This window comes from Dipteris shenzhenensis, chromosome 16, assembly GCF_047967505.1.
Source record: "Dipteris shenzhenensis isolate YYH24624 ecotype China chromosome 16, Dip_SZ_1.0, whole genome shotgun sequence".
NCBI lineage: Eukaryota > Viridiplantae > Streptophyta > Polypodiopsida > Gleicheniales > Dipteridaceae > Dipteris > Dipteris shenzhenensis.
In genome coordinates, this window is record NC_141611.1 from 47,605,800 (window position 1) to 47,630,131 (window position 24,332).

At 43.6% G+C, this 24,332-nt stretch overlaps 1 protein-coding gene across 1 annotated transcript; it reads left to right on the forward strand.

The window, feature by feature from the left end:
• The first annotated feature begins 11,731 nt into the window (after positions 1–11,731).
• LOC147893056 (flavonoid 3'-monooxygenase CYP75B137-like) lies at positions 11,732–13,625 on the forward strand. The gene is made up of 2 exons (XM_087387210.1): positions 11,732–12,657; positions 12,756–13,625. The coding sequence occupies exons 1-2, from the start codon at positions 11,755–11,757 to the stop codon at positions 13,395–13,397; spliced, it is 1,545 nt and encodes a 514-aa protein (XP_087243336.1). The 5' UTR covers positions 11,732–11,754; the 3' UTR covers positions 13,398–13,625.
• The last annotated feature ends 10,707 nt before the right edge of the window (positions 13,626–24,332 follow it).

Below are 24,332 nucleotides of genomic sequence, written 5' to 3' on the forward strand. Positions count from 1 at the left end.
CTTATGCGGAAATAGAGAAGGGGGAAATAGAGAAGGGGGAATGAGAGAAGCATAAGCATAAGCTTATGCGGAAATAGAGAATGAGCTTAAGCATAAGCATAAGCATAAGCTCATGCATGAGCATGAGCTTATGCGAATGAGAGAAGGGGGAAATAGAGAAGGGGGAAAGAGATGAGGGGGAATGAGAGAAGCATAAGCATAAGCTTATGCGGAAATAGAGAATGAGCTTATGCGGAAATAGAGAATGAGAGAAGGGGGAAATAGAAAAGGGGGGAAGAGAGAAGCATAAGCATGAGCTTATGTGGAAATAGAGAAGGGGGAATGAGAGAAGCATAAGCATGAGCTTATGCGGAAATAGAGAATGAGAGAAGGGGGAAATAGAGAAGGGGGGAAGAGAGAAGCATAAGCATGAGCTTATGTGGAAATAGAGAAGGGGGAATGAGAGAAGCATAAGCATGAGCTTATGCGGAAATAGAGAATGAGAGAAGGGGGAAATAGAGAAGGGGGGAAGAGAGAAGCATAAGCATGAGCTTATGCGAAAATAGAGAAGGGGGAATGAGAGAAGCATAAGCATGAGCTTATGCGGAAATAGAGAAATAAAGAAGGGGGAAACTTAAGCATAAGCTCATGCTCATGCATGAGCATTTAAGCATAAGCATAAGCATAAGCTCATGCTTATGCTCATGCATGAGCATGAGCTTATGCAAATGAGAGAAGGGGGAAATAGAGAAGGGGGAAAGAGATGAGGGGGAATGAGAGAAGCATAAGCATAAGCTTATGCAAAAATAGAGAATGAGCTTATGCGGAAATAGAGAAGGAGAGAAGCATAAGCATGATCTCTCATTCTCTATTTCCGCATAAGCTCATGCATAAGCATAAGCTTATGCAGAAATAGAGAATGAGAGAAGGGGGAAATAGAGAAGGGGGAAAGAGAGAAGCATGAGCTTATGCGGAAATAGAGAATGAGCTCATGCGGAAATAGAGAAATAGAGAAGGGGGAAACTTAAGCATAAGCTCATGCTCATGCATGAGCATAAGCATGAGCTTATGCTTATGCTTATGCTTAAGCATTAGCATAAGCATAAGCTCATGCTTATGCTCATGCATGAGCATGAGCTTATGCGAATGAGAGAAGGGGGAATGAGAGAAGCATAAGCATAAGCTTATGCGGAAATAGAGAATGAGCTTATGCGGAAATAGAGAATGAGAGAAGCATAAGCATGAGCTTATGCTTCTCTCATTCTCTATTTCTGCATAAGCTCATGCATAACCATAAGCTTAGGCGGAAATAGAGAATGAGAGAAGGGGGAAATAGAGAAGGGGGAAAGAGAGAAGCATAAGAGGAAAGAGAGAAGCTCATGCTCTCATGCTATGCGGAAATAGAGAATAAGAGGGAAAGGAAAGAGAGAAGGGAAAAGAGAGAAGGGGGAAATAGAGAAGGGGGAAAGAGAATAAGAGAAGAGGGAAAAAAGAGAAGGGGGAAAAAAGAGAATAAGAGAAGGGGGAAGAAGGAAAGAGTTTGAGGGGAAGAGAGGGTTCCTACGCCCATCACTGCAGCTAGTGCTTAAGGCGCTAGCTGTAGGCCAATGCAAATAACAAAAATAATAAATGGAAAAAATAGGAAGCACTTACCTGAAATAGTATGTCCCGCTCGGTGTAGTGGACTGGCCCTACAAAAGAGAGAAAACAACGCATTTTTTCAAATAAGATGTTAGTGGAAGGAGGAGATTACAAAAGCAACTTCTTGAAGGGAGGAGATTGAGGAGACAAGGAAAGGAGGAGATTGAAAAGACAAGGAGAAAGAGAAGGAAGAGAAATACAGAAAAAAGAGGTGAGTTTTCTTTCTTTCTTGAAATCTCGTTTTTTGTTTCAATCCTTTCAAAACAAGCATGAAAACTAGTTTACAGGTTTAGCAATACAAGAAGAAACACTCACAAAACTAAAGCTAACAAACAAACAACCTACATTGTTGAAACAAACTCACCTCTTGAAGAACTTCCTTTCAAGAAACCAAAGAGGGAAAAGGATAGAGAGGGAGTACAAGAGGTAGGAGAAGGGTGAGGAGTGGAAAATAGAGTGGGAGGTTGCTTGAAATAGGTGGGAGGTCGTCGAAAATAGGTGGGAGCAGATATTGGCTTGCTTACTTGAGAGATTAGGGAATAGGATGAAGAAAACGTCGCGTGATTAGAGTTTCGGGTTTTAACCCACAACGTCGCTATATAGCGACGCTTATTCGTCGCTATATAGCGATGTTTTTAATTAAAAATGTCGCTATATAGCGACGGAACAGAGGAAAAGGTCGCTATATAGCGACGCTTACAGTCACTTTTTTGATGTGGCATCAAAAGAAGCTCAAACATGCTATTTTATAACTATTAATATCTCTTCTTCATGCTTATGTTGTGATTTTATAAGTGTAGATGGAAGGGACGAGTGAAGCTCGTCCGATGATGCGCCAATGCCCGGGAGCACGAAGTGGCTTACGAAGAGGTTATACTATCATTGCACTCATTGTAAGCGAGAAGTACGACATCAACGTCGTATTATCATGCACCACTTGCGGATGTATGGGGAGGAGCCGGAACCAGTACCCCCCGTTGATGTTGCACATGTTGATGGACCATCGGTAAGTCAAAGCTATTTAAGTTCGCAATCTTATTGTATACCGGGAAATAGATCTTATATTTACATGAAATCTTAAAACAGGACGAGGAGGGTGACAAGGATACACATATACCTTCTCACTTTCAGCAAGAAGTCCTATAGTCTCCCGGATGACGACGAGGGTATGGTCGACATGATGTTTTAGGGGCACTACATCCCACGTACACGTGATGTCAGAGTCTGAGGTCAAAATGCAAGAGTTGCAATCAACACAATTGTACGAGGGTGCTAGGATGTCTAAACTACGTGCTTGTCTCTCAATCTTGAATCTACAAGTACAGTATGGGTGGTCGGATACAAGTGTCTCGGCCTTAATGAGGTTAGCCCTTGCATCAATTTGACTCATTATTTGGATATTGTTTGTTTTGAGAATCATCATTTGGATAGTGTCTTTGTCATAGGTTGCTCCAGAAGATGTTGCCTGCACCAAATACCATGCCCGCATCAAGAGATGAAGCGAAAAAGATGCTAACAACGGTGGGTATGGATTATGATACCATCCATGCTTGCCGTAATGATTGTATTCTCTTTCGTCGTGAGCATGGAGATTTGGCTAGTTGTCCAAAGTGTGAAGAACAACGATATAGAGATGACTTGCAGGGTGAGCGGATACCGGTAAAGGTCTTGAGACACTTTCCCATCATTGCAAGAATACAACACATGTTCCGATGCAAATCCATAGCGGAGTTGATGACATGGCATGCATCTCATCGGTCCACGGATCACACATCGAGGATTCCCGCAGATTGTGCAGCTTGGAAGCACATAGATAATCAGTGGCCGGACTTTGCGAGGGAGCCACGCAACTTACATCTTGGGCTAGCCATGGATGGCGTGAATCCTTTCGGGTTACACTCGACATCTTGGTCGACATGGCCCATAGTCGTGGTTAATTACAATATCCCACCATGGCTAACAATAAAAAAGGGACACCTCATGCTTGCACTACTTGTGCCAGGAAAGTACAAGGCAAAAAACATGGACGTGTACATGGCACCTTTGATAGAGGAGTTACAGATATTATGGAGAGGAGTGTAGGTCTTTGATATTTCCAGAGCTCCTAGACATACCAATGATATTTTGGTCAGGGGTATCTTGATGTGGACCATGCATGACTACCCAGGATATGGAGAGTGCGCAGGTATGTGGTTGTGTCTTTACATGTACAATGAGGGATTATGCTTTTTTTACTCTCTTTTGCACGCATGTCTTGTACTAACACATTCATGCACGCGTGCAGGACTTGCTACAAGTGGGTACCATGCTTGTCCTGTTTGTGGACCAGCTCTGAAATCGCTTGCACGCTACTCAAAACATATGAGGAAAAATGTTTATGAAGGTCATGCTCAATACCTTCCGCTCGACCATCTCGCACGTGGAGGTCAGCTTGATCCACCACCATCATATTTGAAGGCAAGTGATTGGATTCAAGCTTGGAGGGCGAATGGAGAGGAACCTCCTCCTGGTATAAAGAGGCTATCGATCTTTCACGAGCTTCCTTATTGGGGTCAGTTACAAATCAATCATCTCTTGGATCCCATGCATATCTTCAAGAATGTGGGGGCTACTATTTGGGCACACTTGGTTGGTTCCAAGGACTCGAGAGGAGTGCGAGAAGACTTGCGTGCTATGAATAGGATGTCTCGTTTGTGGCCCCAAGTGCATGCTTCGGGAAAAGTTGTCCTCCCAAAAGCAACGTGGATCCTCTCTACGAGGGAGGAGGCAGCGGTCAAGGCAGACATTGCCTCTTTTCAAACACCGACAGGGTACATGCGTTGCTTGAAAGGAGCATTTTCAAAGGACAATAAGCTTAGTGGCCTCAAGTCCCATGATTGGCACAAGGTCTTACAGGTATTCTAAGTAGAATTAGTGTACCGATAATCGTGATGCGTTAGCGTAATTATTATTATGTTATATTGTTAACATGACTTCATTGTTGCTTTGATAGTTCATCCTCCCAATTACAATAAAAGGGTGCTTACAAGAAGATGTTAGAAATGCTATATTCAAGATCTGTGGTATTGTGAGGTATGCTGACTATCAAATCGCATTATGTATTTTCTTCATGGACATGTGAAATAGGTGGATATCTCAAATATCTTACATATGCATGGACATGTGAAATAGGTGGATATCTCAAAAAGAGATCTCTATATCGAGCATCGAGAAGGCTAGGGTGGAATCCATCGAAGCCGTATGCTTGCTCGAGAAGCACTTTCCCTCGAGCATTATGACAACTCAAGTCCACTTGCTTGTGCACATAGTTGATGAGGTGGCTATAGCAGGTACCATTCATAGTTGATGGATGTTTTTTCTCGAGCGGTTTATGAAAACTTTAAAGGGGTTTGTAAGACAAAGAGCAAGAATGGAAGCAAGCATGGCAGAGGGATGGCTTGTGCAAGAGTCATTAGTATATATCATAGAGTTTCTTGCATCCACGGATCCTGATATGCCGCAAGCTTGGCACAACAAGGATGATGATCGCATCGTTGGCGAGGTTCCCCAAGGAAAAGGGATTGAAAGAAAGATAAGCGAAGAGCAAATGGAGAAATTCAATAAGTTTTGTATCCTCAATAGCCCTGAGATGCAGAAGTGGATTGAGAGATATGAAGTGGCCAAAGCAGAAAGAATAAATGCAAGGACGAGATTCAGAGTAATGTACAGGCGATCACAATTATATCCACGAGATCTGGCTCTTCTCCCTACTCACATGTCACTTGATTGGCTACAACTGGCTCTACGTAAAGCCGAACGTGATGGAGAGACAATAAACGAGCGCGAGCGAGAGTTATCATCTGGATGTATGGTGCATGTAAGTTTCTTACCTCTTGACGTAATTAAGTAATTATTTGTGGCAATATATGCTATAAAATAGATGCATCTTCATTGTTTGAATGATGCTCTTTTACAGTACAAAAAGTACAGTGCATTATGGTCATATGGACGACATTTTCGCGTGGAACGCATCGATTCAAAGAGAGTCACGTATGATTGTGGAGTCATGGCTAGCTTCACACAAGATAGCCGAGCAAGTGCTTCAGATACCAATCTTCTCTCCTCACAGTTGGATTATTGTGGAACCATATGCGACGATGTTGTTGCTTGATGCTCTGTGGAACTTGATTGAACCATGTTCTTTGGACAATGTTCCTGCCTCACCTTTCAGGGTTGTGCCTACCTCAATGGACTCTTCTTGGGAGATACTAGCGAGTATATCAGCGTGGCATATATGGAGAGCCAGGTGCATAGAGACATTAAATGGATTTCAGACGATTTACTATTTTCATTCTTGATGTAAAATGGTTTAGAACTACTTACAACGGTTCCCATGCGACAGTGAGAAAAGATAGTAGCGGTCTCTTTGCAATAGACTCCACCAAACATTGGACCGATGAAAGTGATACTTTTGTTCTTCCCGAGCACTGTGAGCAGGTGCATACTAATGATTTAATTAGTCGAAGCTTTCATTTTTAAAGTCCATTGATACATGTACTTGAGCATAATTTCATATATATAATTGACGACATTTGGCACCCATCTTCAATATAGGTGGTTTTTCATCCGGATCGTTCTGATCCAAGATGGTGGTACGTGATCCAAGTGGCACCACGAAGTAAGCAAATTTTTAAAGATCGAGATGTGGATATGGAGATGCCACTACCAATGCCGGATCCAATTGATGAATCTAGCGAAGAAGATGTAGATCACCATATGAGCCAAGAGGAAGATGCGCATAATGACATCGCATGGGAGGAGGATGGAGATCACGATATTGATGAAGAAGACAACAATCATCAAGATCAATCACCACACTTAAGCTTTATTGAAGAAGATGATCAAATACTTTTAGGTGAACGTACGATGCTAGAGTACGATGATGATATAGGAGATCAACTCAGTATAGAGTTGGAGATAGACTTGCTTGGCGCCTTAGACTTGGCTCAAGATGAAACAGTTGATGTAAATGCTCTTATTTGATTTTTCTCATCTCAAACTTGGACATGAATATATGAGCTTCAAAGGCTTGATGTACATGCTCTCATTTTTTTATTCTCTATGAGCTCAAACATGTATGAAAATTTAAAAAAAAAATTCATTGGAAAAAACTAACTTTTAAGGCCTATAAAAAAAAAAAACCTCTCTGTAAAAACGTCGCTATAATATTTTGTATCAGTGTCGCTATATAGCAACTTTTAAAAGTCGCTATATAGCGACTTTTAGCAACAGTCGCTATATAGCGACTTTTAGCAACAGTCGCTATATAGCGACTTTTAGCAACAGTCGCTATATAGCGACGATTTAGGAAACCCGCTTTTCATACCGACGATTAACGCTAAGCGGACGCTAAACGTCGGTACGTAAACGTCGCAATAGGATACGTGTGTAGTAGTGCAATGGGGAGTCAAATTATGCAGATGGCACGAATTGAGGCTCTTTAAGAGCAACAATTTAAATTGTAAACATATGTTCAATCTATATCATTTTGGATATAAAGACTCTAGCTGAGAGCAACATCTCTCAATGTAATCATATAATAATAGCTATAATTGCTATTAAACCTCTTTGGTTCAATACAAAACTTGGGTCTTATGGCATCATGTCTTTTTTCTAATTATTAAAAGTTTTAAAAATTTTGTGCATATTGCGAGTGACAATGTTATTTTCATGAAATATTTAAGTCTCCTTTCATGGATTTATAAATTTATCACGTCAAGGAAAAACGTCAAGGAAAAATATTAAAAATAATTAAATTAACAAATAACTTAGATATAGCTAGAATTTCTAATATAGGATTATTTCAAATTCTTGCACGTTGGTGCAAAAGTATAGATTGAAAAAACAATATTTTTATGTGAATATGATAGTGCCACAAAGTGAACTTTTGATTTGGGAAGAATATTTTCAGAAAGTAAAATTTTGATTTGGGAAGGATATTTTCACAAAGTAAAGTTTTCATTTCGGAAGGATTTTTGGGCTTCGTCCAAAAACAACACAAAAAGTCCAAAATTAATGAAATAGGTGTTCACTGTGGCAGCCTCTCCAACGGTGGTGGCGGTGTTTGAGGCTTCCATTGCATGCATGTGTGTCATTGCTCGTTGAGGCCTCCTCTTCCATTTCTCCCTTCTGGAGAAGGAAAATAAATATCATTTATCAGGATAGGAACCCATTTCTTGTGTTTTCCTCCTACCTTTTCACCATTTAAGGTAAAGTGAAAGGACTCAAACATGCCATCCTCCATGACCAATAGGTGTTCCCGCACGTCCCTGAGAGTCCATTGTGATGTGACGGTCACATTCTTGACATCTCCTAAATGAGAATCAATACATAAACTTAACCCTATATTATAATCATCGTTAGAGTCAAGGGGGAGCCAATTGCCACCTATTTTCTTCCAGCGCCTATATTGGAAAGCAAAATATAACATTTGGTGGGAGATGTGGTACCTGACAACCAAATTGTCCTTATAATGCATGGCATTGAAACATATCACCCTTTTGTTCACCTGACCTGCTTCCCCAATTCACCCCAAGCAATTCCTCAGGGGCATTCTCATGTAGGAACTTGCATGACCACATGGTTTTTATTCTGTGCATCTGGATATTCTGAAAACAAGAAGCAAAAGTGTGCAGAGGCATAAACCAAGACAACCTTACCCATTTAGAGCCAAATGTAAACTTCATGGCCACATCCTTTGCAATCTTTTCCTTGTATGATTGCATTGTTCTTGTGTCCACCATGCCACAATCCATGCCTTCAAGTTGTGGTGTTGCAATGCATTGAAGATGGCCATAGCTTGATGCTGTCCTTGGAGTAATGTACTTGGCTCTATACCAATAGAAATTTCTCTGTTTCAAAGCAGAGGAATTCTCTCCAGCATGCATTTTCCTTCCTAAACCCTCATGAATAGCAATAAACTTACCTAAGAAGCACTCGACTGGTTCCCACTCCTCAAAGTCTGAAGGAAATACATCTGCTATGCACAAGTGCTATTTCAAAATACAATTTCAAACTGACTCTTTACACTTAGAAATCTAGCACAAATGCAGACTTACAATGTGGTATTGTCGATTGATTGCTTGATGGAGGAAGGCGCATGTCCTTTCCCATGTTGATGTGTTGCACCTTTGCAAGCCATCCTTTCTTCCCAATGATGCGGCCCTTCCATTCATGCAAAAGATCACCTCTCTTGCTCTTGGGAAGCTTATGTGGACCCTTGGCACATCCTCTCATGACTATCCAATCATTCAAGCTGTAGGTGCAAGGCACCCATTCACCCAATGCATTTTTGCTCATGTGGGACACAGAGGACATGTATGGTCTCCTCACCATGCTTGTACAGAGGTCACAACATCAAGAGTGGACCTGAAAGTGCACCTTGGAGGGAGAGAGTAGCTCTAATAGAGGAAGAGAGAGGGAGAGGGGGGGAAGGTATAGAGGGTGCACCTAAAGGTGGAGAGAAGCTCCAAGAGGTGTTGTGACTAGGAATCGAGGGAGAAAGCGAAGAGGGGGATGAGCAGCTACTCTAGGAGGTGTTGTAGCTAGGAATGGAGGGAGAAAGAGCAGAGGGGGATGAGCAGCCACTACATGAGGTACTGTAGCTAGGAATGGAGGGAGAAAGAGTAGAGGGGGATGAGCAACTGCTGTTGTAGGAGGTGCTGTAGGTAGGAATGGAGAGAGAATGAACAGCTGCTACAGGAGGTGCTGGAGAGGGAGAAAGATAGTGGACCAGAGCAAGAGGGGGCAGAGAAGCAGCCAAATAAGTTCCCACATTTGAAAAATGGAGGGAGAATGGAGCTGGACCAGAGAAGAGGAGGGGGCAGGCCTGCAACAAGCTGAGAGGGGGGCAAAATTCACTCAGAAGGGCCCATCGCCTCTTGAATGACTTGTAGGATTGTTTGGGGGAGGTGCATATGGGAGGAGGGTCAAGCATAGGTTGAGGGGGGGATGGTTTGAGTGGTCCGTGGTGTAAGAGGAGTAGCCAATAGGGGCTGTTTGCAGGTCTGCCCACCCTCCACCTCAACATGGCATTGCCCCACAAAAAGGAGCACTCCCATTGGTACACCTTAAATATCTCACTAATCTCTTGAAATTAGGAAACACTAATTGGGGGCCCTTTGGAGACCCCAATTCTCCCCTAATGAACGTAGTAGCTCTCATTGTTTGGAAGGAAGTGTGATGATAGTTTTTCTAAGATTTTCCAAGCTACTGGTCGTGAGCACAAAGGCGACTTGGACTATTACAAATTGTTTCTCTACAAACACATTGCTAGAAGCTAGTTGAGCATTTTATTAATAGAGGCATCATTTTGTGCTACCATAGAATTTTTTTTTAACTACCACTGTAGAGATATATTTTCACTACTTATGGTTACTAGTTCTTTTTTTTGGGGGAGGTCACTAGAGAGCACGGGAAAGTACTCTACAAATGTGGTTTTTACAAGCAACATTCCACCTTTTTAGGATTGTTATTGCATATCTTGGGCTACAATGGCCAAGGAGTTGTCTACAATCACAAAGTTTAATAATGGTAAGGGGTTTCATGTGTGGCAAACTCAAGTGAAATATTATTGATGTTTAAAGGATTATGGCCTATGTCAATGGAAAGAAGACACCCGATCCAAGGAGGACAAATGAAGTTGAGGACGATTAGGGAGCTCAAGCCATGATTATGATAAAAGTCTTATCCATCATATTGAAGTGCAATCAAATAGAGAAGTATGTATTTTTGTTTCAATTAGTACCATGACTCTTTAAATTAATCCAATCTTGTAATAATCATGTTTGATAAAGGCTTTCCCTATTATTTCTATCAATGCATGTAGTGAAATACTTCTCTCTCATTTCATATGGGGGGATGGTATTGAGATATTTTATATTGATTGAATGTCCTTAAATTGGATAGTGTGATGGCTACCTATTTAATTGGTGGATCTTTTGATGTAAGGTGAAGCAACCAAGGAGCCTTATCTTATCTTCACAAGAATAATGGCCATGCATTTGCGACCACAAGTGAGGCATCCTATCCATGGCTTGCAAGCGTTCTCGAAATCATCTTGTGTCTTTGTCACCAACCAAGTGCACCCAAATAGAATCCCCCAGATTCTTCAAGATAAGAATGGGATTCAACAGATGATTGATTTGCAACAAACTCAAATACGGAACCTCATGAAATAGTGATAGCCTATTCATACCATGACGAGCCCCTATTTAATTGGTGGATCTTTTGGTGTAAGGTGAAGCAACCAAGGAGCCTTATCTTATCTTCACAAGACTAATGGCTAATGCAAGTTCTTGATGTGTCAAGGCTCTTCTCCTTGTATTCTCGTCCTTCCTTTCATTATAGGACAACTTGTGCTAAGTTCTTCTTGGTTGTTAGTGGCTAGTAAGACAAAGAGAGGCGAGGAGTGCACTAGCATCATGTGCTCTTATCTTATATGGATGGATGGAGAGAGAGAGAGAGAGAGAGAGAGAGAGAGAGAGAGATCTTTAGAGGCCTTTCCCATGCTATGCTTGGCTAGCAAAAATGCCAACGCCATTGGCAATCACCAGCGGAGGTTCCCATGATGGCAAATATGCCAATGTTGTGAAGCCTTCATTAAATTTATTGGACGTACATTGCTCAGAACTTTGATTTCATCCTCAAAACAGTTTGAGCCCCGTAATGCCCAAGTGGATAGGGAAAATTTCCGTCTCCACCGCGACACCTGCAATGCTACACTATGGCAGCTAGATTTATGGGGCTGAACAGGGGAACGAGGGAAACGGTTGAGTTTTCTGGCATATTTGTTGGGATAGCAATCGTAGAAACGACCTCTTACTTCTCACACAACCCAATCTCTATGGCATCAAATCTTGGGTTGGATGGAAACAAATCGCAGCCATCCGATCACAACATTTTCTAGTACAGAAGTCATAGTGCGAGGATCCACCATTTATTTCGTGAATCTCGTTGCCATTGAAGCAAGAATTTGGCCTTGGGGATACATTTTCCAAAAAGTAAAATAGGTGGGGGGGCTTTTGACTCAAAGTTGTAACAATTCGAAAGTCGCATACTTAGTCGCCAATCTCCGAAGACAGGAACACGACTCCCATGGAGGAAACTCGTTCCCCGGAAACCTGGCTCTTTGCCGCTTTTGCATTTGCCCTCGTCTTCCTTACTTTTGCCTTCCTTCGCTCTCTCACTCCCAGACTACCCCAGCGCTTGCCCCCTTCGCCTCCCTCATGGCCCGTCCTTGGCCATTTGCATCTCCTTGGCAAACTTCCCCACGAGGATTTGTACCGCCTCTCCACGCTCTACGGTCCGATCATGTACTTGCGGCTTGGCTCCGTTCCTACTATCGTCGCCTCCTCTGTGGATATCGCCAGGGAGTTTTTACATACCCACGATCGTGTCTTTGCTTCCCGCCCCAAGATCGGGGTAAGTAGGATTCTTGCTTACGACAGCAGCGATCTTGTATGGGCTCCTTATGGCTCTGAGTGGAGAGAGTTGCGTAAGCTCTGTACAATCCAACTCTTTAGTGCAAAAAGGTTGAAAAGTCTCAGGCCAGTTAGGGACGTTGAAATTGTATCCATGCTTTCACGTTTGCTACAAGATTCTGAGCGGGGTCTACTCCAAGACATGAAGGAGAGGATTTCAAGTCTGTCAACGAACACGCTCACTTTGATGGCTTTCAGGGAAAAGTATTTTGAATCCGGAACAACGCAGGCAAAGGAGATCAGAGAGTCGATGAGCGAAGCGTTAGCCTTGACAGGAGAATTCTCCGTTGGAGACTACGTTCCATACCTCAGGTGGTTGGATTTGCAAGGCTACGAACGCCGGCTTCGAGCTTTGCACAAGAAGCTGGATCGATGGTTGCAGACAATTGTTGAAGAGCACCGTATGAAAGGAAAGAAAAACGAAGGAAACAGTGACGGCGATCTCTTGGATGTGCTGTTGGATCACCGATACGACGGACGTACACTGAACGATAATACGATCAAGGGAGTCATCCTGGTAAGTACATATTAGATCAGGCTGGATGCTTCTTCAGTGTTTCTTGATTGCCTCATAAGAATTGAATAACGCGCCGCTTATTGGAAGAATTTCTACAGGACACGATCGTAGCAGGGACGGATACGACCGCGGTAGCCATGGAATGGGCGATGGCCGAGCTTATGCGAAATCCTTCCGTATTGGAAAAGGCTCAGGCAGAGCTGGATGCAGTTGTGGGTCGAGCTCGCCGCGTGAATGAATCGCATCTACCCGAGTTGAAATTTTTAGAAGCTATAGTGAAAGAAACGCTCCGGCTGCATACGATAGGACCGCTGCTGCTGCCCCACGAATCCACAGAGTCGTGCTGTGTGGCGGGATATAATGTGCCCAAGAAGACGAGGCTAGTGGTGAATGCGTGGGCGATTGCAAGAGATCCCAAACTGTGGCGGGAGCCGCTACGCTTTGATCCGGAGAGATTCATGAGAGGCGGTGATGCGGAGGGCGTGGGGGTGAGAGGACAGCATCTTGAGCTCATTCCGTTTGGATCAGGGGCGAGGACCTGTCCGGGCTATGGGCTGGCGTTGTGCGTGCTACACACGACGCTGGCGACATTGATTCAATGCTTCCACTGGAGGTTGCCTCCAAACGTTCAGGAAGTCGACATGAGTGAAGTATTTGGGTTGCTGCTTCGGAAATCACAGCCCCTCAAGCTTCAGTTTATACCTCGCTTACCCCAACACGTGATCACTGCTCCTCCTTAAATCGTTCATCCTAGCGGTGAATGTGATGCCTTCAGCGCTTGGTAAACATATTAGAAGTAAGTTAGCAATGTAACACACCCAGTGTTCATGAGCGAAAACCTGCAAACTTGTAAGATTTAAAGGTATTTTCTGTATTTCATTTTCACCTCTAAAAACTTGCAAAACTTTATGCAATTCAATGCTTATAATCTGCAAATTTCCAAGAAAAACCTTCAAATTTTTGAAACTCCAAGTTTTGTGATTTGTTAAGAAAAATGTTTTCTCTGAGCACTCCTACAATCCTCCCCACTACATTTATGAATCATTGTCACCACACTTGTGAGTTTTCTCTGTGAATGTTTAAGTAATAGATAGCATATTGGAACTCACTCTCTGATTTTTACAATGTTTAAGTATGCAGCTTGGGGATCCTGAGTGGTGTTGTGCATGAGTGCGGTGCTGCCGTGTAAACCAAGTCGTGCTTTTCGGGCGAAGCGCCCAAGGTGGGATGAATAGTCTGTTGATGAGTTGCTAGACGAGGGAATGGTGTTGGAAACCTGTGAGACAGTGGAGGGAAAATGAGTTGAGGAGGGTGAAGGCAATAGCCCTTGGGGTAATGGTGGTGAAGCAGGAGAGGCTCGCCCTCTCTCTTACGCAGAGACATTGGCCAAGACACTGTCGGGAGGTTTTTCAGAGATTGACGATGAGCTGGCCGTCAAGCTACTTCATGCGGAAGCTGACAGGAGAGCCAGAGAAGTTGAAAAGAAGCCTTAATTCGAATTGGGCAGAAAACACTGTGTGTCTTGCAAGCTTGATCTTGCAGACATCAAACCAGAACTCACGCGACTGACCAAAGGCGGCGGTCTGTACTTGCTTGTTCTTTATAGGGAGGGTGCCTTCACTTCGTGAGCTTGAGGATTTTCTTTCGTTTGAGTGTGATATCCCGCCGTTGGGCTATACGGCGAAGATCATGGGGAAAGGATTTTTTCTAGTTAGGCTCATCTTAGAACAGCTTAGGGATGAGATCGTTGGTCATTCACTTATGTTTGTGGGTGCTGCGGTGTTGGTTTTTCCACTGTCACCGTCTTTTAGTATTGAGGAGTTCCTTTACAGAGAGTGCCCCGTCTGGATTGAACTCCCAAATCTCCCGGCGATATTGGGGGACTTTGTCAAACGGATTGCTTCATCGCTGGGTAGGGTGCTCTTGGTTCCCCCCCCTTCCAAATCCTTGTCTATAGCCTTAGGAGGGCCTAGATCCTCTGGGATCGAGGCCAAGAGACACCTGATTTCATTGATATTGAGTTGCAGAGTGGGAAGACCATCGCCCAGCAAGTTCGGCTTGGAGCCTTTCCAAACTTGTGCTACATTTGTAGGGATTCGTTGCACTATGCGAGAAATTGCCCATGGAAGGTTGCGAACACTAGTTTGGCTACGGGGGAGAATTCAGAAGGAGGGCAAGTGATAAGGAGCTTGGAGCTAAGTTTGTTGAGCCGCAATCAGAGTATGTGGATGGATGCCCGAGTACTCAAAAGCAAGAAGTGCCTAGGTCTACAGAAGGCATCCCAGAAACTCAGCAAAATTCTTCAGCTATGCAGGAAGGAGATGGTTGGAAGATAGTGGCTCGTAAACAAAGGGCTCAGCGCATGCAGGTGGAGGTATGCAAATTTCGAATGAGTCAATGGACCAGCCTGCTATGCTAAGCGGTGAAGTTCACGATCTATCGAATAAGGGGGTTTCAGGATTCCCTAGTCATGCAAAAGCAGCATGTTGAAGCGCAGTCGATTGACAAGGTGGGAAAAATTTTGCCATATGCGTATCACAAAAAGAGCTATTGGAGGAGAAGCAGAATGATAGGTTTGTGCTGGGAGCTATTGGTCAGAATGCTGACAAGGTACTCCTTAAAGCTATGTCAAAGAGGTTGAAGGAGGTTGCAAGGGTGGCTGGGTAGGGTAGGGAAAATAGATTTCATTTCCTTCGTGATGCATATCGAGCTATCGCAAGCTGATCCTCCTCTAATGAATGGTGGACGAGGTGATTTAAAGTCGGTCAAGATGCTCTCTTGGAACATAAGGGGCTGCTGCAATCAGACTAAATAGAGTGGATGCCTGTCGTGATTAGGAAGGTGAACCCGGATGTTGTATGCTTACAAGAACTAAAATGTGGGGAGAAGAATCAGTTCTGGTTCATGGTGAACAAGCTTGGATACACTGCCTTTTGCAATTGTCCAGCCCGTGGTAAATGACACGACCCCGCAGGATCTTACCCTATCACTGACCTAGAATCTCATCCTCAATACAACCACAATCATAGCGCAGGTGCCTCGATCCTCCCGACCACCCCCGAGCATGTGGGCTACAGCTCGACTCATCCATAGGCCCATATCTAACCCAGGCGTCCCATACCACCTGAGCCCGTCCAGAGGACCTTCGATACACCACCTATGATATGCCATGTAGATGGCCAGAGTCCTGGCCTGGGTCCAAGCCCCATCCATCAGTTGAGGAGCGCTCAACTGATCTACACAATTAGCACTGGCCCTCCCTCTATATAGAATGAAACCTGCTATAGATAGCACAATGCTATGAATAGCTCCCTCCATATAAAGCGAGGACTATATATGAATCAATCTCTATATATAGCAATCTCGGCTAAAAATAGCCATCCAATCCTATGCTATCCCGTAACCCACGTTAACCTGCTATTCAACCCTAGGTACACCATGCACATGACATACTCCCCTTCCTCTAAGAACTCACTCCTGAGTTCACCAGATGACATGACCCCGCAGGATCTTACCCTATCACTGACCTAGAATCTCGTCCTCAATACCTCCAGAATCATAGCACAGGTGCCTCAATCCTCCCAACCACCCCCAAGCACGCGGGCTACAGCTCGACTCATCCATAGGTCCGTATCTAACCTAGGCGTCCCATACCACCTAAGCCCGTCCAGAGGACCTTCGATACACCACCTATGATCCGCCATGTAGATGGCCAGAGTCCCGGCCTAAGCCCCATCCATCAGTTTGTTGAGATATTGAGCTCCACTCGTGATATGCCAGGGTGACCGTTGTGTATTTATGTCACCGACTTGTTAGCTGCAAATGCGGTTGGTACACCGCCCATGAATAATAGCTAGATGACATCTATCTTTATGTACTCACATATAGGGTAGTTGAGTTTGGTTTGAGACCCACATATAGGGTTCATCTATTCCTTTTGTACTAAGAGAGAGAGAGTTCTTTTGGTTTTTCACAACTAAGAAGAGGAAAACGGTTTTCAGCCTCCACCTTTGTGTGTATTCCCCCATTGTGTATGTGAGAAAGCTGCAAGTGAGACTCCTTACCTCTCTCCCACTCTCTTCACATGGTATGAGAGCTCGGTTCGTGGTAAGGAGCTCAAGGAAGCAAACCAAGTTCGCAGTGTCTTGGTAAGAGAATCAGTGTTGCTTTCCTTTTTCGAGTTTGGGAGTAAATCTCTGCAGGAAGCACAGCCGGAAAGTGCAAGAGTGCACTGTCTCAGATTGAGACGCCCTTCGCGGTGCGGTGAGAGGGTAGTATATGCTACGGGCGGTGACATTATTTTTCTGATTTGAGGCCGTTTCGGGGCCCCTTTTGGTGGTGGAAGTTTTCCGCATGCACTCAGAAAAGTGCCCTATTTTGGTTGTGCGACCATTGTTCTGCATGTCGGTGAAAAGGTTCCACACAAATTGCATCGTATGCCTATGCGCAGAGATATTGGGAGTGATAGAATCATTCTTATTGCCTGTTGATGCAAAATCATCACTAGGAAGTGACTGTGTGGTCAAATACCACTTTCGTCAGTTTTGCAGATCTGCCCTTGTGAGACAGAAGTTGTGTTTTTTGCAGTGACAGAATATTTTTGGAGTGTTCTGTAATGGCGTCTGATGCTCTTTCACATATAGTCACTGAAAAGCTTGACAAGAACAACTTCCAAGCATGGAAGTTTAGAATGACGAATTTCCTTAAGGGAAAAGGCTATTGGGAGTTCGTTACTGGAGTTGAACAAGAACCAGTTATTCCTAATGTTCCCAATCAACAGGAGTTGCAGGCATTTAAAGGATGGCATGAGAGAGCCAGAAAAGTTACGTACTGGCTGTCTATCAGTATTTCAGATTCTATGATTGTGCATATTCAGGATGCAAGCACGCCGAAGGAGGCATGGGATACTTTGACAACAATGTACAGCACAAATACGCAAGCCAGGAAAATGCAGCTCAAGCAGGAGTTGCATAATGTGCAGAGAGAAAATATGAGCATCAATGACTACCACATGAAGGTGAAGAAGATTGCAGATGCACTTGCTTCCATTGGGTCGCCAGTGGAAGATGATGATTTAGTTTTTGTGACCTTGAATGGTCTAGGAAAGGATTATGCACAATTCCGGACATCCATTGCCGTTCGTGAAAAATTTCCTGATTTTGAGGAGTTGATTGCTCTTCTAATTTCTGAAAGAGCAAAGAAATGGTGGTGCATCTTCTTCAGGAGGAACTTCAAAAGAAACCGTCTTCTACTCAAATGCTGGAAGAGGTAGAGGCAGAGGTAGAGCAGGCCGATCCGGAGGCTGTGGCAGAAATCAGAATATGCAGCAAATTCAAGAAAACCAGTCCTATGGAGGAGGACGTCGTAACCTTAGAGGTAGGGGGAGCCAAAGAGGTCGTGGTGGACGGCAGAGAGGCCAAAATGCAAATAGCAATGTTGAATGCTACTACTGTGGTAAAATGGGTCATATGGCTAAAGATTGCTATAAAAAGCAGAATGAAATTATGAATGGAAAATTGCAACAAGGCAATTATGCATCCTCTAGTAGACAGGGTGATGACAGAAATGAGCATTTGTTTATGGTGCAGCACATGACCAATTATCTGACAAGTGTAGAAGAAAGCAATGATGTGTGGTATGTTGACTTAGGTGCATCAAACCACATGACAGGTGATGCAGAATGGATGCAGGATGCAAGGAAAATCAAAAAACTAGGATTTGTGGAGACTGGTGATGATACTGCACATCCTATTGCGCAGATTGGTAAAATTCCTTTGTCTATGCAGGATGGGAAAAAGAAATACCTGTCTGATGTATCTCATGTCCCGAACATCACCAAGAACCTGGTTTCTGTTGGTCGAATGGTTGAGCAGGGCTTGCAGGTCAGATTTAATCCTCATGGATGCTTTGTTGAGGATATCAAAAATAAAGGTCGCTTGATAGCAAAAGGGAAGAAGAAGGCTAGGATGTTTACGTTGGATGCAGACATGCCTAAATTGAGTGCAACAATGTTTGCACATGGGACCACTGTAGTTGCAGATATTGATATCTGGCATAAACGCATTGGTCATGTTAATGTACAGCGAATTAAATTAATGCAGGCCCAAAATATTGTTGCCGGATTGCCTAAGTTCAAGGTTGCAGAAATGCATAAGGTATGTGAAGCCTGTCAATTTGGAAAACAGACAAGGAAACCATTTCCTAGACATGTGCAAGACAATAAGAGGCCTTTGGAATTAACAAGGTTACGTATCGCCGAGTATTCTCCTCAAGAAATCCAATAACACCTCAATCCAGAGAGTTAATTCCGTTGACATATCCGTACCCAAGGATGGTAAAATCCGTACTTGAAGGTAAATGATTCTATCAACCTTATCTATTGAGTATCCTTGAACTCAAAATCTTAGGTTGAGATCGAGTTATCATTGTTCAAACAACCCCATCAATTGAACCCCTCGAGGCCAATTTTTGGGTTGCAATTTCTATCAACCCTAATTCTTGAATTACTTAGTATTCGAAAAATCCCTCAATGGAATACCCTTGTAATTCAAATTCTTGGGTTGAAATACATGACAGACTTTCCATCGCAGAACAATTAGGTATCCGTTCATAACTCATAATGGAAGAATCTTCATGGAAGTATCAATGGGCAAAATCCTCACCAAAAACATGGTCCCCTTGATCTATTCTCGAAAGGCCCCTACATGCGGATAATCAGTAAAAATTCAGTTGGCTGTATCCAGTCAATGGTACTGTTTTGTTCATGAGTATAGTCAACCATCATAGGAATAACATCCTATGCGATCCAAAGACTACGAAAGCATACAATCCGAAATCTCTTAAAACAAGATCCACTATCGAATATCCTGGATAAACTTGTGCACAATAATCCGCTCCGATTACAGGATCATCTAGTTCTTAGGATCTCTTATCTAGGAACATCAAGTTCCAAACAAGGCACTGGCAGACCATCATCAGAGATGTGTTAACCCTCCTTGAGATTGTGTCTAGACTATGGAGCTCTAGGGTTGAACCCAAAAAATACATGGCTTCTCTCAGGGTAAAGTGTCATGCACATCTGTAAAAAAACACGCTGCTAGGTGTGTTATCCGATCAAGTACTTATGCGATGAGAATGCCACTTTGCATGTAAGTCAATTCCACCTAGTTGAAGGTGTGTGCAAAGTATTGTGCCCATCGGATATGCTTTGCATTGTCGATCAAGCATAAAACACCGTTTTTGCCTTAGTGTCATGCAGAACCATAAAAAAACACGGTCCTAGGTGTGTTATTCAAACAAGTACTTATCGGATGGGGGCTCCACTTTGCACACAAGTCCTTTTCAACTAGGTTGAGGTGCATGAAAAGTATTGTCACCATCAGATATGCTTTGCATGGTCGATCACGCATTATACAACGTTTTTCCTGTAGTGATATGCACATCCGCAAAAAAACACGCCCTTAGGTCTGTTATCTAACCAAGTACTTATCGGATGGGTGTGACTCTTTGAGAACATTTCAATACCACCTAGGTTAAGGCGTAGGAAAAGTATTGTGCCCATCGGATATGCTTTGCATGGTCGATCGAGCATTAAATAACATTTTTGCCTTAGTGTCATGCACATCCGTAAAAAAACACGTTGCTAGGTGTGTTATCTGATCAAGTACTTATGCGATGGGAATGCCACTTTGCATGTAAGTCAATTCCACCTAGTTGAAGGTGTGTGCAAAGTATTGTGCCCATCGAATATGCTTTGCATTGTCGATCAAGCATAAAACACTGTTTTTGCCTTAGTGTCATGCACAACCATAAAAAAACACGGTCCTAGGTGTGTTATTCAAACAAGTACTTATCGGATGGGGGCTACACTTTGCACGCAAGTCTGTTTCAACTAGATTGAGGTCCGTGCAAAGTATTTTAACCATCGGATATGCTCTGCATGGTCGATCACGCATTATACAATGTTTTTCCGGTAGTGATATGCACATCCGCAAAAAAACACGCCCTTAGCTATGTTATCTGACCAAGTACTTATCGGATGGGTGTGCCTCTTTGAGAAAAATTTAATACCAGCTAGGTTAAGGCATAAGAAAAGTATTGTGTTCATTGGATATGCTTTGCATGGTCGATCTCGAGTATTAAATGCTATTTTTGCCTTAGTATCATGCACATCCGTAAAATAACACGACGCTGCTAGGTGTGTTATCCGATCAAATACTTATGCGATGGGAATGCCACTTTGCATGTAAGTCAATTCCACCTAGTTGAAGGTTTATCCAAAGTATTGTGCCCATCGGATATGCTTTGCATTGTCGATCAAGCATAAAACACCGCTTTTGCCTTAGTGTCATGCACAACCATAAAAAAACACGGTCCTAGGTGTGTTATTCAAACAAGTACTTATCGGATGGGCGCTCCACTTTGCACGCAAGTCTCTTTCAACTAGGTTGAGGTGCATGCAAAGTATTGTCACCATCGGATATTCTTTGCATGGTCGATCACACATTATACAATGTTTTTCTGGTAGTGATATGCACATCCGCAAAAAAACAAGCCCTTAGGTACGTTATCTGACCAAGTACTTATCGGATGGGTGTGCCTCTTTGAGAACATTTCAATACCACCTAGGTTGAGGCGTAGGAAAATTATTGTGCCAATCGAATATCCTTTGCATGGTCGATCGAGCATTAAATACTATTTTTGCTCGTGTCATGCACATCCGTAAAAAAACACGCTGCTAGGTATCTTATCCGATCAAGTACTTATGGGATGGGCGTTCCACTTTGCATGTAAGTCAATTTCAACTAGTTTAAGGTGTGTGAAAAGTATTATGCCCATCGGATATGCTTTGCATTGTCGATCAAGCATAAAACACCGTTTTTGCCTTAGTGTCATGCACATCCATAAAAAAACACGCTACTAGGTATGTTATTCGATCAAGTACTTATGGGATGGGCTCTCCACTTTGCATGCAAGTCTGTTTTAACTAGGTTTAGGTTCGTGCAAAGTATTGTGACCATCAGATATGCTTTGCATGGTCGATCACGCATTATCCACCGTTTTTGCCGTGGTGATATGCACATCCGAAAAAAACACACCCTTAGGTATGTTATCTGACCAAGTACTTATTCGGATGGGTATGCCTCTTTGAGAACATTTCAATACCACCTAGGTTGAGGTGTAGTAAAAGTATTGTGCCCATCGGATATCCTTTGCATGGTCGATCGAGCATTAAATGCCATTTTTGCTCTAGTGTCATGCACATCCTTAAAAAAACACGCTGCTAGGTATGTTATTCGATCAAGTACTTATGGGATAGGCGCTCCACTTTGCATGTAAGTCAATTTCATCTAGTTTAAGGTGTGTGCAAAGTATTATGCCCATCGGATATGCTTTGCATTGTCGATCAAGCATAAAACACTGTTTTTGCCTTAGTGTAATGCACAACCATAAAAAAACACGGTCCTAGGTGTGTTATTCAAACAAGTACTTATCGGATAGGGGCTCCACTTTGCACCCAAGTCAAGTTAAACTAGGTTAAGGTGCATGAAAAGTATTGTGACCATTGGATATGCTTTGCATGGTCGATCATGCATTATACACCATTTTCCCCCTAGTGATATGCACATCCGTAAAAAAACACGCCCTTAGGTGTGTTATCCAACCAAGTACTTATCTGATGGGTGTGCCTTTTTTCAAACAAGTTAATACCACCTAGGTTGAGGTGCAAGTAAAGTATTTTTCCGATCGGATATGCATTGCATGGTTGATTGAGCATTAAATACCGTTTTTGCCTTAGTGTCAAGCACATTTGTAAAAAAACACGGTCCTAGGTGTGTTATCAGATCAAGTACTTATCTAACCGACACGCCACTTTTCATGCAACTCAATAATACCTAGGTTGAGGTGGGTGCAAAGTATTGTGCCCATAGGGATGTACTTTGCATGGTATATCACGTATTAAACTCCGTTTGTGCCTCAATGTCATGCGCAACCATAAAAAAACACGCTTTTAGGTGTGTTATCTGACCAACTGCTTATCAGATGGGTGTACCAATTTGCATGCAATGCAATACCACAATTGTTGAGGCTCATGCAAAGTATTGTGCCCATCGGATATGCTTTGCATTGTCGATCAAGCATTAAACACCGTTTTGACCTTAGTGTCATGCACAACCGTCAAAAAACGCAGTCCTAGATGTGTTATTCGACTAAGTACTTATGGGATGGGCACACCACTTTGCATGCAGGTCAATAATACCTAGGTTGAGATGTGTGCAAAGTATTGTGATGATCGGATATGCGTTGCATTGTTGATCAAGCATAAAACAGCATTTTTGCCTTAGTGTTGTGGACAACCAATTAAAAACATGGTCCTAGGTGTGATATTCAAAAAAGTACTTGTCGGATGGGGGAGCCACTTTGAAAGAAAGTAAATTTCAACTAGGTTGATGTGCGTGCATAGTATTGTGTCTATCGGTTATGCTTTGCATGGGGGATCACACATTATACACCGTTTTTCCCCTAGTGTTATGCACATCCGTTAAAGAACACGCTCTTAGGTGTATTATCATACCAAGTACTTATTGAATGGGAGTTCCACTTTGCATGGAACACCATACCACCGCTTTTGAGGCACGTGCAAAGTATTGTGCCCATCAGATATGCTTTGCATGGTAGATTGAGTATTAAATACCGTTTTTGCCTTGGTGTCATGTAGAACCGTCAAAAAACACAATCCTAGGTGTATTTTTCAAACAAGTACTTATCGGATGGGGATGCCACTTTGCACATAAGTCAATACTGCCTAGGTTGAGGAACGTGCAAAGTCTTGTGTCCATTGGATATGCTTTGCATAGTCAATCACACATTATACACCATTTTGTTCCTAGTGTTATGCACAATCATCATAAAATACGTTTGCAGGTGTGTTATCCGAACAAGTACTTATGGGATGGGTGCACCACTTTGTATGCAAGTCAATACGACCTAGGTTGAGGCGTGTACAAAGTTTTGTGCCCATCGGAGAAATGTAGATGCGATAATATTAGCAAATTCTCGGTATGTGTATATGTGCGGCCGCAGCCCCCAGGGTGAGAGGGAGGGGAAGGAGGGGAGGGAGAGAGAGAGAGAGGAGGGAGGGGAGGGAGCGAGAGAGAGAGAGAGAGAGAGAGAGAGAGAGAGAGAGGGGGGGGGTCTTGGCGACCGCGACCCCTAGGGTGAGAGGGAGGGGAGGGAGGGGAGAGAGGGAGGGGAGGGAGGGGAGGGAGAGAGCGAGGGGAGGGAGGGGATGGAGAGAGAGAGAGGAGGGAGGGGAGGGAGAGAGAGAGCGAGAGAGAGAGAGAGAGGGGGGGTCCTGGCAGTCGTGGCCCCCAGGGTGAGAGGGAGGGGAGGGAGGGGAGGGAGAGAGAGAGAGAGGAGGGAGGGGAGGGAGCGAGAGAGAGGGGGGGGTCCTGGCGGCCGCGGCCCCCGGGTGAGAGGGAGGGGAGAGAGAGAGAGAGAGAGAGAGAGAGAGAGAGAGAGAGAGAGAGAGAGAGAGGGGGGGGGGGTCCTGGTGGCCATGGCACCTAGGGTGAGAGGGAGGGGAGGGAGGGGAGGGAGAGAGAGAGAGGGAGGGGAGGGAGAGAGAGAGCGAGAGAGAGAGAGAGAGGAGGGTGAGAGGAGTGAGGAGAGGG

Excerpts from the sequence above, each read along its gene's own strand:
- LOC147893056 (XM_087387210.1), top strand. The coding sequence starts at position 11,755 with ATGGAGGAAACTCGTTCCCCGGAAACCTGGCTCTTTGCCGCTTTTGCA. Across the intron at positions 12,658-12,755 it reads CGATCAAGGGAGTCATCCTG|GACACGATCGTAGCAGGGAC; the intron begins GTAAGTACATAT and ends GAATTTCTACAG.